This window comes from Xenopus laevis, chromosome 8L (genome assembly GCF_017654675.1).
Source record: "Xenopus laevis strain J_2021 chromosome 8L, Xenopus_laevis_v10.1, whole genome shotgun sequence".
NCBI lineage: Eukaryota > Metazoa > Chordata > Amphibia > Anura > Pipidae > Xenopus > Xenopus laevis.
This window is the reverse complement of record NC_054385.1, coordinates 67622012-67637729: the sequence shown is the minus strand read 5'-3', so window position 1 is coordinate 67637729 and position 15718 is coordinate 67622012. Positions and strand designations below refer to the sequence as shown.

Sequence of the window (15718 nt, the reverse complement as noted above, 5' to 3'; positions counted from 1 at the left end):
ACTAGTCACCTGTTCAAAATGCAAGAATCTTATTGGTTGTCATTGGTTACTGCTCCTAGGCAAACTTAGTGCCTTATATTACATATGGGGAATAGTGTGAAATGTTTAAATATGTGCATGAGGTGTAATGTATTTTATTTATTTTTAAACAAAACTACACCATATTTTATATTTCCTTCACTTCCTTCATCTACATTTTTGACTGGTTTTGGAAACCTGCACAGAGGGGAGGGTTAAGGAAGCTGCAATAACACATACTTTTACTTAAGGACTACACAAACAAATATAATAGACTTTGGTACAAATGATAATGATACAATAGTTGTAACGATGTGTAATAATGTATGTATGTATGTATATTTTTAATTGTATAGCGCTCCTTGAGGGCAAAGCACTGTACAGCAAAACAATAAATTAGTAGTAACAAACAACGGGTCATTGAAATAAAAAGTAACAATAAGTGCATTATTAGAAATACAATTCACATAAATATAAAATATAATTACAATACAGATTAAGTGCTCAGTGTCAAGGAAACAAAAGGCTAGAGGACCCTACCCCGTAAGGCTTACAGTCTAAATGGGAGGGTAACATACAGACACAATTCAGAGGGGTATTAAGGTGCTGCAGGTTACAGTTGGTTACACTGTTATATAATATTATAATATAATGCTACAAGAGTATATACATATTGCACCTATCAAAGTCTAGAGACAGACAATAAAAGGAAATTTAACTAGCAATTGTTTGTATTGACAAGGAGAAAAAAAAGCAACAACTGGGACAAACTTGCATTTTCTTTCTGCTACTATGTAACGGCAGCCAGTAGTTTGGAATTACTGGATTTGGCCATTGTCTGGTCAGGAGGAGGGTCATTCTGCTGCGAGGTGAATTTTACAGTTTATAAAATCACTCGGCTAATATGTGCTGAAGTCAATGAAATCTGAAGTAATGTTTTAGAACAGCTTTTCCTGAAACATATCCATCCATTCCTATATTTTTTTCTCGTTCATTAATAACACTGGCATCATGTACAGTTTTACTGGCCAGGAGGCTAACCTAACAACAAAGAATGTGATGGAGTACAAACTGGAACAAATTGACGGTGGGGTTCGGCAACAGCTATCTGAAGGTTTATTATGGTAGTGATATACAAAAGAACAGTCACGTAGGATTGCCTAGCATCTTACAAGGCCAAGTGCTGCCAGCTCTCCCAAGTAATCTGGGAAAAAAGCCAGTCTGGAGGGTGGCTGAACTACAGGTAGTAAGATTTTTGGGAATTTCATTAAAGGTGTGGTTCACCTTTAAGGTAACTTTTAGTATGTTATAGAACGCCCAATTCTAATCAACTTTTCAACTGGTTGCTAGGGTAATTTGTACCCTAGTTACCAGATTGCTCAAGATGCAAACTGAAGAGCTGCTGAATAAAAAGCTAAATAACTCAAAAACCTTCAATAATGAATAATGAAAACCTATTGCAAATTGTCTCAGAGTATCGTTCTCTACTTCGGGCGAGTTAGGAAAACGAAGCGCTCCGAGTGCCATGTAAGGAATGCACTTTTACTGCATATCAAGTGCTAGATTGTAAATCGCCAGCGGGAGGCAGTTCGGGGAGATTAGTCGTCCCGAAGAAGAGGCGATTTATTGCAGGGCGACTAAATCTCCCCGAATCTGAGCGTGTGTGTCAGCCCTTAAAGTAGCACTTGATATGCAATAAAAATACATTCCTTACATTTTTTTAGGGCCATAATAATGGCAAATACTTATTGGCACTATTTGTCCCACATTTTCACTTAGGATAACATCTCCATCGCAAATATATATATATATATATATATATATATATATATATATATATATATATATTCAAAAATACTAGTGGGCATTCAGCAGGTAGTGTATTGTTTTAAAGAGGAGCTATAAACTCTATCTGGCAAAGGTCCACTTTTCACAAATGAAGACTTCTATATTGGCAAGCTGCAAATCATGTATGAAGTATATATTTATACTTTGTAATGTGTTTGTGTAATTCCACTTGACTGTACACAGGAGACCATCTTGTGTTAAGAAATAGGGATGGACAAAATATGTATAACAGAGGCAGACAAACCAATGTAACTCCTACCTGCTCCAGCCATGTGAAGAGGTGGGCGGGGCGTTGCTGTTCGCACTACTGTATATTATTAGGCTGGGAGGGACTTTCCCGGCTAGCGAAAAGCATTGTGGTACATGTGGTGAATGCCTACTAATGTGTCCTTACTTATCCGTGGAATAGGACTACAACTCCCTACGAGCTACTTGACCAACGAGTTGTTTTGCCAGTTTTATTGCTTATTGGCTGTTAGCTACAAATGTCACAAAGGAATTCTGGGATATGTAGTAAATTTGAAGCAAGAGACTCGAATAAAACTATCTAGAAGACTACATATCCCAAAAGCTGCTTGCGACTGAGAGGGAAGAGTGCCATAGCGGTATCATGTGACATACAGAGGGCCAATCTGTGCTTAAGGATGGGCTGAATGTTTCAGGTAGGAATGTGAAGGGTTGCTGGGTTTTTACTAAAGGCCGCCCGTAGGGTACCAGTCGCGCAATACCAGCGCTTACTTTATTATTAAACTGTATATTGTACAGAGTTGATATGTAGGTCAGATGTATAATTCAAGGGCAAGCAGCATAGGAAAATGGCACAGAGGGTGTTTTGCATCTATTATGGATAAAACACACACACTCTCTCTCTCTCAATACTGGTCATTTAGTAATGGGTTTTACTTACAGCAAAATGCTGGGATTTTACAGCCCTGTTACACAATGCAAATCATATATCTAAACTGACAGTGGAGCTGTCCATGATGAAGCAATTCTCCTAGAAAGTCATCTTGCTACAGGAATTCCTCTGTCTCACATTTACCCACTTTATTACTTAGTGGGTTTAAGCTACCCAAATATTGAGTTTTGCTACCCTGCCCCCCCAATTGATGGTAAGATCATATGTTTTTGCAGGTATGCATATGTTGTATACATGTGTTGAAATTATACAGCCAGGATCTATTTTTCACCCAGGACACTTTACAATCCTGGTCCCTTCAGTGGCTGTTCGGTTTGGAATTTATTTTATATTATGCTTGCTTATTGGTAAAATGGCAGATATTTACACAAATGATGCAGGGTGCCAGTGAGGGTGTTCCATTCTGTTATGTTGTTGAGCATATCATTGCCATTCCAGTTATTTCATGGTGCATGAACACAATCCTTGTGGCAATGTCACACTTGCTTTTCTCAGATTTTTGCATTTTGGAGACCTCCCCAAACTGTTGCCACATAGTAGGTGACTTAAATTTTAATAGAAGTTAAATAATTCAGAAACCTAAAAAAAGGAAATAATGAAGGCCAATTGAGAAGTTGCTTAGAAATAGATTAGCAATAACCCCTTTAATGATTCCAGATCAAATTGCAGGAGCAACAAACAAAGAGCTAGCTAGCTTTTACACAGATCAGGTCTAGTTTTTACCGGTTGATTAGCTTGCATGTAATGAATCATTGACCCTGGTGAGGTTATGAAAACTTTTATTGTGCTATGTTGCTTTAAGATGACAACCCCAATGTTCATAATCTACAGCTCCCAGCATACTTGATAATATTTTAATAAGTATTTTGGCATAGCAGAATGATATTTCAGTCTCCCCAAGAGTAACAGAGGATACAAGCAGGCATTAATTAAAAAGTGGGGATGGGCGAATTTGACCCGTTTCGTTTCAAGTCAATGGGCGTCAAAAAAATTTTGATGTGCGTCTTTTTTTATTTGACACACAACGCCATACAAGTCTATGGGCATCATTTCTGTGGCGAAACAAAGCGAAAAAATGTGCCCATCCCTGTTAATATATGTGAATATAATTAGCATTAAAGGCAAATGACTGAATACCATCTGAAGATGCCTAACAGCCTTTACTCTCCTGGGACTTTCCACTAGATTTTGTTGATGGAATTTTGTTCCATTAAGCCAAAGGAGGATTAATGACGTTAAGATTAGGGGGGTTATTTATAAAGGATCAAGTTTTCAGGGTTATTTTTTTGTTGAAAAATCCAATTTCTGGGTTAAAAAAAAACAAATTCTTGGAGTTTTTTTTACAACTCAGATTTTTCCACATTTATTATACCTCAACCCTGGAAATAGTTAGAATCCCAAAATACACCATCTAAAAGAGGTCATGTATGAGTCAATGGTGGAGGCCCCTTGAACCATTTGAAGATGTTAATAGCCTTCATGATGTTCAAGTTTTTTTCAGAGGGTTTTGCCCGAAAACTCGATCAATTCGAGTTTTCGGGTTTCACAACTGGAAATCGCTGGCTTGAGTTTTTTCTTAAGTAAGAAACCATTCGAGTTGTGAGTTCATTCGAGGTATTAACTTTTAACATTCAACCTTTGATAAATAACCCTCTAGGTGTCTGTGCAGGCCTGTCAAGTTTTCCCACTTGTATCTCTGCAAAGCTATGCTGTATGAACCTAGCCGTGTGCCTTGAGCCTGAGCCTTTCTCAGACACTTGCCACAAAGTATAAAATTGCCAAGAATGTCATTCTACCCTGTGGCCTTAATATTTGCTTTCATTGGAACCAGGTGCCCTAGTTTAAACCATTTAAACCAGCCCAGGCCATTATTCCTCCTCCAACTTTATTGTTTTCATTTGGCATTCAGTCAGGTAGTGTTCTAGCATGTGCCAAATCCAGCATTAGGTTTGCAGATGGTGAAATACTATGCATCACCCCAGGGGAGCATTTGAACTACTCAAGTCCAATAGTAGTAACCTTTACACCACTTCAGAAGATGTTTAACATTGAACAATCTTTGTTTGCCTCTGATTGCCCGAAAATACACCCGCTTAACACATTTTGTATGCTAACATTACTTCTGGAGATAGTTTGGAACTCTGCAATGAGTGTTTTAGTGAAGTCTTCACTTTTTTCGTTACTGTTTGTGATGCAATGTGGGTCATTGGGATTTTGAATGCTGAGTTTGTAGCTAAGATAAAGATACCTGCCAAGCTTAACGGTTTGGGGCTAAACCTAAGAGATATTTATATACACGAATCTTGCTACACTAAAAGAGTTTATGAAGCAGAAGTACCTTGCTTGGCAAAAGTTACCTTAAAGATCCACGTGTGGATCCAAGATCCAAAGATCCTTGTGTTACCTAAGTATTATTTCCTAAATGCCTTTCTGTTTTTAGGAAATCAGCAGACTGTTCACCTATTTTACTTTGCCAGATAAGACCACTACAGGTTGGGGGTGCTCTTTTACTGTGGAAAGCAGGGGCAGTGATTCAGCAACTTATGAATAGTAAGTAAACTTGGAGCACAGACTGCTCCACGGACCTATTTGGGTGATATCAATTTAAAATGATGTAATGAATAATCAAATGGATAATCAGTCAACTAAATTTAAACAGTTGCACAGTACTATTCTATGGTATTACAATTTATATACATGTCTGCAACACCTTTAAATACATACTTATTTAGAGGAACATTCTGGTCAGTTTTAAAAGGTATCAGGTAAGCTCAGTAACGTTTATTTGTTTAATGTAATATGCCCACTTAAGGCATATTCAGGGGGTTATTTACTGAACTAATAATTTATCTCATTATTTTATTAAAAAAAACACACAACCAAACTCCCATGCCCGATTTGACCTTATTTATTAATTAAAAAACTAATTAAAAACATTAAAAAACAAATTAATAAGATTTGTGAGGGTTGCCCACAATTTTTGGGCTAAACCCAGCACAAACCATGATAATTTCAAATTGAGATTGGTGCCTCTCCCATTGACTTGTACAGGACCTCAACAGGTCTGAGATGGTGGATTTTCAGATTCTGGCTTTTTGCAGCATCGGGTATAATAAATCTTGAAAACATTTTTTCCTCAAAAAAGCGCAACCAAGTAAATTCGAGGTTTAATAAACAATCCCCTTAATGTTACCCTCGTTATAGGATTAGCCAGTGTCGAACTGGGATGCCAGGGGCCCACCAGAAAACCTTGGACTGTGGGCCCACTTTCCAAACTATTATTCCTCCTCACTCAACCTCTTTATTCTCCTAGTCTTTTATATCTACTTACTATTTTCTTCCATTATTAAGTTTTTTTTTCACCATTAAGACATAGGGAATAACCATTAAATTGGCCAAATGGTTAGAAGCAAAAGGGCCCACTGACACCTGGGCCCACCGGGAGTTTTCCTGGTATCCTGGTGGGCCAGTTTGACACTGGGATTAGCATGCATGTTGTTGTTTTTGTAATGATTCTTTGATGATCAAGTTGGTTTGTTCACCTTCAAACACCTAGTTGTTTTCAGATAGTTCATCAGAAATAACTTTTTCCAGTTACTTTCTATTTTCTATGTGTGACTGTTTTTCTAATATTCAAGTGTAAAGTGTCATGTTTCACCTAAAGCCGGTCTGGGGGGGGGAAACTGTTCTAAATTGATACATTTAGTTGATACATTTCTTATATTTGTCCCTGCTGAGCAGAATCTCTGGGTTTCATTACAGGCAGCTGTTAGAATTTATACAATAGTTGGTAATACTCCAGAGATGCTGCTGAGAAATGTACCAACTAAATGTTGTAACAGTTCAGAATCTGCACCTGAATTACTGAGCTTCCAGACTCAAACACCAGAGACAGGGACATTCAACTTTAAACTTAGATTTAAAAAAAAAAAAACGGTAAAAAATAAATAATGGAAAGTATTTGAAAAATATTTGAAAAATTATTTCTGGGGAACAATTTGAAAACACTTGAACTGGAAAAAGTGTTTGGAAGGTGAACAACCCCTTTAAAGTATATGTTCCAATTGTGCATTAATTGAGTCTTCTTGTGACTGGTTTGAATTCAATGTCATTGTTTCCTCAAGGTGTAATGGTATAGCAGTTCAAGTGGTGATATATATTGCAGTAAGACATTGGCTTATTGCTATACACACTGCAAATAATCTCCATCGTCATATTTCAGTGAGTAGAGAAGTGCCAGAAACATCAGTCAAACTCCCAATCATTTGAATTGGAAATGCTGCTGGGATTCAACAAGGAAACTATATCCTATACTTTAGTTTTCCACTAAATACAATGGAAAGTGATCTGTGACAGTTCCTGCCATTTAAATATTTACAAACTGTAATATGCACTATAAGACTAAATGGATTAATGAGCTGAATAATTTTTCTGTACCGTTTTCTCCTCATTAGGAGAGAATCTCTCTCTCAAGAACAAGGCAACTGAATCGTATTGATGGGCCTTTAAATAAAGGTGTCTGAGAACACATGTATCAAGAAACCGGTACCTGAAAAGATTGTGGATCAAGCCGACAAGATCATTTATCTTACTAGAAAGGTATTTTATTTAATAAATCGTAACTCTATCCATCATTCCAATATACATTAATTACTTATGTTCATTTTTTTTCACATGTTCAGTGGGCTCTGAGCAGCTGTTGAGAAGCTAAGCTTAGGGGTCGTCACTAATTATACAGCAGAAAATGAGGTTGGTCTGTACTATAAGCTGATGCTACAGGGCTGATTATTAAATTCTGGTGCTAATTGCACTGGTTTCTGTGCTGCCATGTAGTAATTATCTGTATTAATTACTAATCAGCCTTATATTGTGATATTTCTATTCTACGTGTACTGTATATTGTGAATGGGTCCCTAAGCTCAGTAAGCCACTGGGGCATCTTTGGAAACACAGATCTTTTCTGCTAAAGGGCTGTGGTTGCCTTGGGCTTGTACAGAAACACAGAATATCGTGTACAACATTTCTACCTGCTACTTTAGCTAGGGTTTAGTTCTCCTTTAAAGGGCAATTCACTTTCATTAGCAAAACTGTTATAGCACATAAAACATAAATCATTGCTCTAAAACTCACAGAAATGTGTTTAAAACTTTCATAACCTGCCAAATTTTGTAAAATGGACATGGTAATTAGGGAATGTGGTCAAAAGATTTCTTCAGTGCTGCACGAGCCACAAGTTTTTGTCCCTCGTTTTTGAGATGTTGAGAGGTATGCTGGTCTAGTAAGAAGATTTGCCCCCTTTTCTTTCATGAGCTCACCTTCTCTCTTTTACTGTGAAGATGGTCAATGAGGTGTCTACGGCTCATTTCTTATTGATTTCCTTTGGCCACAGGGGGTCACCATCTTTATAAACTATTAACTTTGTTAAACAGCTTTGCAAGACCAAGACCATGCACATGCTCCGTGTGGCCTGGGCTGCTGTTGGGAGGGATTGTCATAAATTATCAAAACAGCACAAGTCAAATAATATCTGCCAGAAGCCAATACAGCAAGACTGATTAATAATCAAAATATGCAGACTGCACTGGGTCCTGTGTTTTTATGTAATCTAATGTGGATTTTATAGTTTTGTATTGTTTAATACATAATTTCTCAAACTCTGCAGAACTAGTGGGTGCAGCAAAATAATCCTTCAATGAGAATCTCAGTTTATCTGTTTAAATCTGGCTCCATGATCTTTTTCCCTGCCACTGGAGTTGGAAACATTAAAGGGTATGTAAAGGCAAAAATAAAATCCAATAGAATCACTTCACAGTCGCCGACTGCTTTACAGGAAAACAAACAAAGCTGCTTGAGTTCTGGGAAGTAAGGTGAAGTAAGTATGATTGTTTCCCTGCAGAGCAGCTAGGGACCTTCTGAAGTTTCCTATCCACAGCAGTCAGAGCAAGTAAAACGAAGGGGGAATTTCACTACATGCAGTCAGGTTTCTTCTAAAAATGGTACACATTTTTAAATAAAGTTTATTGGAGATAGGTTTCTTTTTCCTTAAAGAAAGTAAAAATGGGATTTTATATTTTTGCTAAAACTAATCAGTTTTATATTTCCTGAAGCCAAGCTTTAGTTCAAGTCCTCTTAATTTGTGGCTTTATTAAAACGTATATTTTAAAAAGAATCTTTTCCAACATGGTGGGCCTAAACAGCCAAAATGGTAAATAGACTTTAAATATTTTTTTCAACCTCTGATAGCTCAAGCTTCTTTGGGGGGAAAAAATCACCATCATGACCTTTCATCTTATAGATAGTGGATGAAGACAGAAAGAGTGAAAATTTGTATAAATATATATAATATATATTTTTTAGTTCCTGAAGACGGCTCAAGTAGTAGAGCTGAAACGTTGAAGAATAAAATCCTTTTTTATTTTGTACTAAGTCCTGTTGGTGCGGTTTATTTTTCTACTTATACTTATTGTTAGTTTTTACCAGCACACAGGCATTGGAGTTTGTTTGACCGTGTGCACCGTCTCTAATTTGCATTTCTATATATATATATATATATATATATTGTAGTTCACATTTAAAGTTAGATATTAGTGTGTTAATATGAATTTTTATACTTTTAGCAACTTTTGAATTGATCCTTATTTTTTTTAAATAGTTTTTGAAGTATTTCAAATGGCTGGTTAGTGACCCTGGAAGCCAAAAAAATATTGATTTGTGAGGTTACAATTTAATTGTTGTTTATTTGTATTACTTATCTTTCTAGTTAGGCCTCTCCATCTTCCAGTCTGTCATTTACCACTGCCCAGTTGCTAGGGTACACTGTACTCTACCAACTAAAACTGCTGAACAAAAAGCTTCTGAATGAATGAAGAAATAATTTAAAGCCACAAAAAATTAAAAATTGCAATTGCAAATTTTTCAGAATATCACTGTCTATATCATCATAAAAGTTAATTTTAAAGGCAAACTACCTGTTTAACTGTTTTAAGGGTATACAATAATAATTCAATTTTATAAATTTTCCAGAACTATGGCCTTTGTAACTTTGATTAAAAAAAACAAGAATAAGCTTAAGCGTCAGTTGTTTACTGCATGTCATATTATATTTGTCTAGGGCTTAAATATAAACATGGACACTTTAGATGGACGCAAGAAGTTACCAGCGAATGAGAGTATGGTAGACAACCAACACAATTCATTGGGTAAGAAGAGAAAACTTTCTGGATTATATGGTCCCAAATCATAGAGATAGACATAGAGATGGTACAATGCAATGTTCTCTAACTTGTTTTGACAGGCAGTGGCTTGGTTATTTTCCACACTACATGTTTAAGGGCCAGATCAAATTAAAATTATATCATACAAAGTCATATATATTTCCTTTGAACATACTAAGGGCCATAATACCTTGAACCGGCCACATTGGGATATGGCCACCAGTTAGTCCACATGTTTCCACACAGCGTGCTTTTGATTCATTGGTATTAGAGGTATGGGATCCATTATCAGGAAACCTGTTATCCAGAAAGCTCCAACTTACATGACCATGTCCCATAGACTCCGTATCCAAATAATACAATTTTTTAGAAATGATTTCCTTTTTCTCTGTAATAATAGAATAATATCTTTTAAACTTTGGCTGAGAATGTTCAGAACAAATCAGTAGCATACATTCTAGGGGCTGAAGTTTCTACAGAGAAATGCCAGCAACTATTGAATCAAATTATAATAGTAAAAGCTGAGAATCTACCTACTGAGCTGCTGCTAGGAAACATGAGGGGTTATTAGAAAAAAAAATGAAAGCCTGTATTCAGAAAATTAAACAATACTAATTAGTAGAGTAGTAGTTTTTTTTCCCTTTCTTTTGTATGTGCAAATAATGGCTGTATATTTTTTGTAGCAGCTGGACAACTCCAGCGTTTAGGTTAGTTTAAGCTGTAAAAAATAGCAATACTACAGCTTGGGTTAAGATGGCCATAGACGCAAAGATAGAAAAAAACGTTTGTACAATTTTCGGACCGTGTGGATCATTCCGACATTTTTGGTGCCATGGCGATCGGTTGATCTGACAGGTTAGAAGATTTTTGTCAGCTAACAATAATATCTCTGCATGTATTGCCTGACAATATCAATGTGATACTGTCACTACAATTTGTCGGACATAACTTTCGTACGATTGCTGTCTGTCAGTTGATGGCCAGGACATTATCTGATTTGATCTTTTTACTTCTTTATTTAACCGGAATGGTTAGTTGTAGGTCGAACAGAAGGATAAAATCTACATGTCTATGGCCAACTTTAGACCGAATGCTTACATTATCTCTTTGTATTTTAACTAGTAGATGCCTGTTTTAAGAGATTATATATAAACATTTACCATGTTTTTTCAGGAGGCAATGAAACAGACATTTACTTTTAAAAGAATGTAATGCAATGTCTGTTGATCCTATCACAGGGGACAACTCAAATGTCTTTAAACAAGAGGAAACACCTTGTAAAATTGGTCTGGTTGATCAATCAACACAGAAAAACAAAGACGATCATTGTAAAGATATTTGGGATGAAGCGAAGAATTCACAAGATAAAATCAGTAGTAATATCGACAACCCTAAAAAAACTTATAACAACAGGGTCCATGTATGCTACGATTGTGGCAAAGCTTTTACTCGAAGTTCATCTCTGGTGGTACACAAGAGGACCCACACAGGGGAGAAACCATATGAATGTAGCACATGTGGGAGGAACTTTACTTCAACCTCTGATCTTACGAGACATCAGATAACACACACAGGAGAAAGACCTTATGTGTGTGGTGAATGTGGGAAAAGTTATAGTCACTCATCCAGTCTTGTTATTCACTACAGAATACATACTGGAGAAAGGCCATTTGCTTGTGATGAGTGTGGAAAGCGTTTTGCCTGCAGATCAACTCTAAATGCTCATCAGAGAAGACACATAGACGAGGTAATATTTATGTGTATATGCTGTAGGAGACCCTGCTCCACTAGGTTTTCATTTCAATGAATGCAGTGTATTTATCATGATTCAACACTAATCTAAAAACAGTTCAGTCTGCGGTGCTCTCTCTTTTACTTTACCTTTTTTCTTACCTTTGCTTACATCCAGCTAACTCCTCACATACAAATGTTCAATAATGTATGTCTATTTAAGTCTCTTATTCTTATCCCAGCTTTTCACAACAGAGGGCTTGTTTTCTGCAGTGTACCACTTAAAATGATTCACTTATGGAAAAAAAGATCATAATGGAACGTGATTCTGCAAATGATGGGAGTGCCTTAGTGGTTAATTAACTGGCTTTGGTCACTGTAACACAGACACTCCACTCCACTATAACACAGACAATATCCACAGGGAGAGTTTCTTACTGTAATATGTTTTCTGTCTATGTATAATTAATATAAGAATACAATAATAATTAGATACTATTGAATTTCTCTTTTTGTTTGCCTAGGTGACAGATAGGCTAATCAATTTAAAGGGCAGAAAGTTTCGATCTAAGAATGTATTTACAAAGAACCATGAAAGTTGTGATGCACCAGGTAATTCAAATAATAATTTTAGATTTATGATTAACAATCTTATGACTGTAATTTTTACAATATGCAAAAATGTGCCCCAGGGAACATTAAGATAAAGTAGTGTTTTAGCAGAATACTTTTGCTTGTATACTCTATTACAGAAGCCATAGGAAGAAATTTCTTAGCTATATTTAGTTGCTATTAGTATTGATAATATTAATAACAAATTACTACCGGGTAATCTATTTTTTAAAAATGATGGTGTATTATGTTATTTTCAGCAGTGCAGAGAATAACAATAAATGCAGAAGAGGTTTACATTATTATTTATACATTTGAAATTAAAAGTTTCTGTCGGCCCATTGCCATGCCCTTCTAAATTCACCTGACTACAGAATCAGACATTAGCTTTCCTCCAGCCAAGATACCAATTTCGAGATTACAGATCAAGAAAATGATTTACTTATGTTGACACCACTTCTCTGAATACGCTGATGGGACCAGCTAATGATAATTATTGAAGTGATTTATGTACATATATGTTGATTTGCACCAGTGCAGTTATATATGACAAGTAGTAAATTGCTTGTAGTAGACTGTGCAAAGCTAAAAAGCTTATTGTCAATTGATTGCTATTGCATTTCTGCAGTTTAGTGATTGTAGTGCCTGATGCCAGATATAAATATTCATCATTTAAAAGTGTACAAAAACTATTTGTTTAGCTAAACATTTACCTGGCAATTGCTTCTGAGGCCAGTTATCAGGGCAATACAAATCAATGGACAGAGCCCACTCTCGGCTAGTTTTGGGGTCAGCTCTAGTTAAGTTAAGGATTATCATTAATTCTCTAATGTCTGTTTTAGGAGACACGGTGGCAAATCCTGAAGAGAGGAAAAAGATCCATAGATCATTTGGTATCTTAAAGCATAATTCATCATTAGATTCTACCACTCCATGCTTAGAAGATGATAACTTTATCAAGCAAGGAAATTCTTTAGAAAAATCTTCGTGTGGCATTCTTAAAATAAGCCATTCTGAAAACTGCAATCAGGGACATCCTGCTAAACAGCACACAGAAATACCGAAAAACACTGAACCTCCAAGAAGAATATATTTCCGCAGGCACCAGAAGAAGGAGTTTGTACGTAAGGTCCATGTCTGTGATGATTGTGGGAAACGGTTTACTAGGAGTTCCTCTCTGGTAATACACAAGAGGACCCATACAGGGGAGAAACCTTATGAGTGTAGTATATGCAAAAAGAACTTTCCTTCCACCTCTGATCTTTCACGGCACCAGACAACACATACTGGAGAGAGACCATATGTATGTAGCCAGTGTGGGAAGAGATATACTCATGCTTCTAGCCTAGTTATTCATCAGAGAGTACACACTGGAGAAAGACCATTTTCCTGCAATCAGTGTGACAAGAGTTTTACAAGCAGATCAAGTCTAGTTACTCACTACAAACGACATACTGGAGAAATGACTCTCCTATGCAATGTTTGCGGAAAAGGTTTTCTTACCAAATTTCATTTTGCTTTGCACCAGAGAACCCATACTGGAGAAAGGCCATTTTCATGTAGCCAGTGTGGGAAACGATTTTCTTCCCGTGGAGCGCTAGGTCGTCATGAGGTTATCCACACAGGAGAGAGGCCATACATTTGCAAAACATGCGGAAAGAGTTATACACGTGGTTCCCTGCTCAGCAGACATGAGAGAATTCATATGGAAGAGAGGTCCTTTGTCAAAATTGAACCTGACTCTCACATAGAGAGCACAAATTCTACAAGTTAAATTAAGATATTTATTGCCAATTATATATTTATATTCATAATCAGAAATCAGAGCAATGATATTTTGCCCAGAAAAAGTCTTAACATGTGCTCCATTTACCTCTCCAATTGCACAACATGCCCAGACCAGGCCAGTAAAGATAAAAACAGATGCACCTTGGAGGCCAAATCACAGATCTGTATGTTTTTTAAATGCATAAAATGCAAGAGTTTTTTTTTCATCTCCAGAACTATCCTCCATTTGGGTACAGAGACCAATTATCCACAATTGCTTCATATTTTGTCTCTTTGGACCCAGAAATAGAACTAGAATAACCCAAAGGATGTACAGAAAAAACAGATATCCCCCACATCACCTACACCTACACCATGTCTAAGGTTGCTTTGGTTTGTCCCAGTACATTGTTGATGATTGGTTGGTAGTAATTGCTGCACTGAAGCGAATTACCTATGCCATGCACACCATGCACTTAGGTTTTATGAAGTAGCTTGTTTTGTTTCTTCATATGTTTATATCTACCAATTGCACTTTGTATATTAAGACAGTTTCGATATTGCTTTACAATTGCAATCAATATGATTTATTTCAAATGTCTTTTCTCTAGATTAAGGCAGCGTATTAATAAAAATCTTTTAAAGTACATTGCATATATCTTACGTCTATTATGCTATGCTCATCTGTTTTATCCTTTTCCTTTGATCGCTTTCATTCCATGCATTCGTTCCTCATCTCCATTCAAGCCTTTCTTCTCCTCTTGCTTCCTTTTTGTATTAAAAAAAAAAAAAAAGAAAGAAAACTGTTACATCTCAGTAATATTTACATTAACATATAGTAATAGTCATAGGCTTTTGGGAGATGTGGTGTTTTATTAATACTTTAACAGCACCTATAATATGAATTTTCCACCCACCACACGCATGTGTGTAATAAGCCAGCTGGGCTATCCTCTCATTATGATCAAACGCGTGCCCCTACATAACTGCCTGCTCCACCAGTTCCCATCCCAGCATGTGTTCAGTCATTTTAAAATAAGTTAATATCAGACCCTGCCCCAGAAGTTTTCCATCACAGATCGGTCAACCCACTTAGTTTTCCCAGCAGTTACCTGCATTTATATCCACGGTTCAGGTGGAGCATCAAGTTTTAACCAAGCACAGAGGCTTGCAATTGTGAGTTACCAAGGTTACAGTAAATCTAGCATTAAGAAGGGGTTTCAGTGTGCCAAGGCTGTCACACAACGGGACTTGTTACCTAAACAACCAACAGAACAACTTGAAAAATTAATTTTGGATACTTTTTATATTTACTAAAATTATTGACCAAAAGCCATTTTGAGAGTAGTAAAATAACCACAGGGCAGGTAAGACATGAAGAGGATCCCACCCCTGTGGTGGCTGTTCTTTCTTTAGCTACTTTAGTATTAATGATACTAATATACAATATTCAGAGTTATATAAACTAGAAGCGTATCAACTGCATATCTGTAATTATGTGTCCTTGTCCACCTGTCTATGTAGGCAAAACCACAAAGCGGTTAAGACATAGACTATATCTAGTCATCTTTCCTATGCTTACAATTCCAAGAGAATTTGCCTGGCTAAT

The 15718-nt window shown here is 36.5% G+C and overlaps 1 protein-coding gene across 3 annotated transcripts; it reads left to right on the top strand.

Annotated features, from left to right (window-relative positions):
* Positions 1-2295: 2295 nt before the first annotated feature.
* LOC108698587 (zinc finger protein 615) lies at positions 2296-14756 on the top strand. 3 transcript variants are annotated; one of them, XM_018230188.2, is made up of 7 exons: positions 2296-2528; positions 5226-5335; positions 7240-7384; positions 9897-9984; positions 11238-11746; positions 12255-12342; positions 13185-14756. In XM_018230188.2, the coding sequence occupies exons 4-7, from the start codon at positions 9912-9914 to the stop codon at positions 14114-14116; spliced, it is 1602 nt and encodes a 533-aa protein (XP_018085677.1). In that variant the 5' UTR covers positions 2296-2528; positions 5226-5335; positions 7240-7384; positions 9897-9911; the 3' UTR covers positions 14117-14756. The 3 variants fall into 3 exon arrangements, with proteins under 3 accessions (XP_018085677.1, XP_018085678.1, XP_041428851.1); XM_018230189.2 differs by lacking the exon at positions 5226-5335; XM_041572917.1 differs by lacking the exons at positions 2296-2528; positions 5226-5335; positions 7240-7384 and having other exon boundaries at positions 11173-11746.
* Positions 14757-15718: the final 962 nt, after the last annotated feature.

Excerpts from the sequence above, each read along its gene's own strand:
- LOC108698587 (XM_018230189.2), top strand. The coding sequence starts at position 9,912 with ATGGACACTTTAGATGGACGCAAGAAGTTACCAGCGAATGAGAGTATG. Across the intron at positions 9,985-11,237 it reads CAACCAACACAATTCATTGG|GGGACAACTCAAATGTCTTT; the intron begins GTAAGAAGAGAA and ends ATCCTATCACAG. Across the intron at positions 12,343-13,184 it reads TGAAAGTTGTGATGCACCAG|GAGACACGGTGGCAAATCCT; the intron begins GTAATTCAAATA and ends TGTCTGTTTTAG.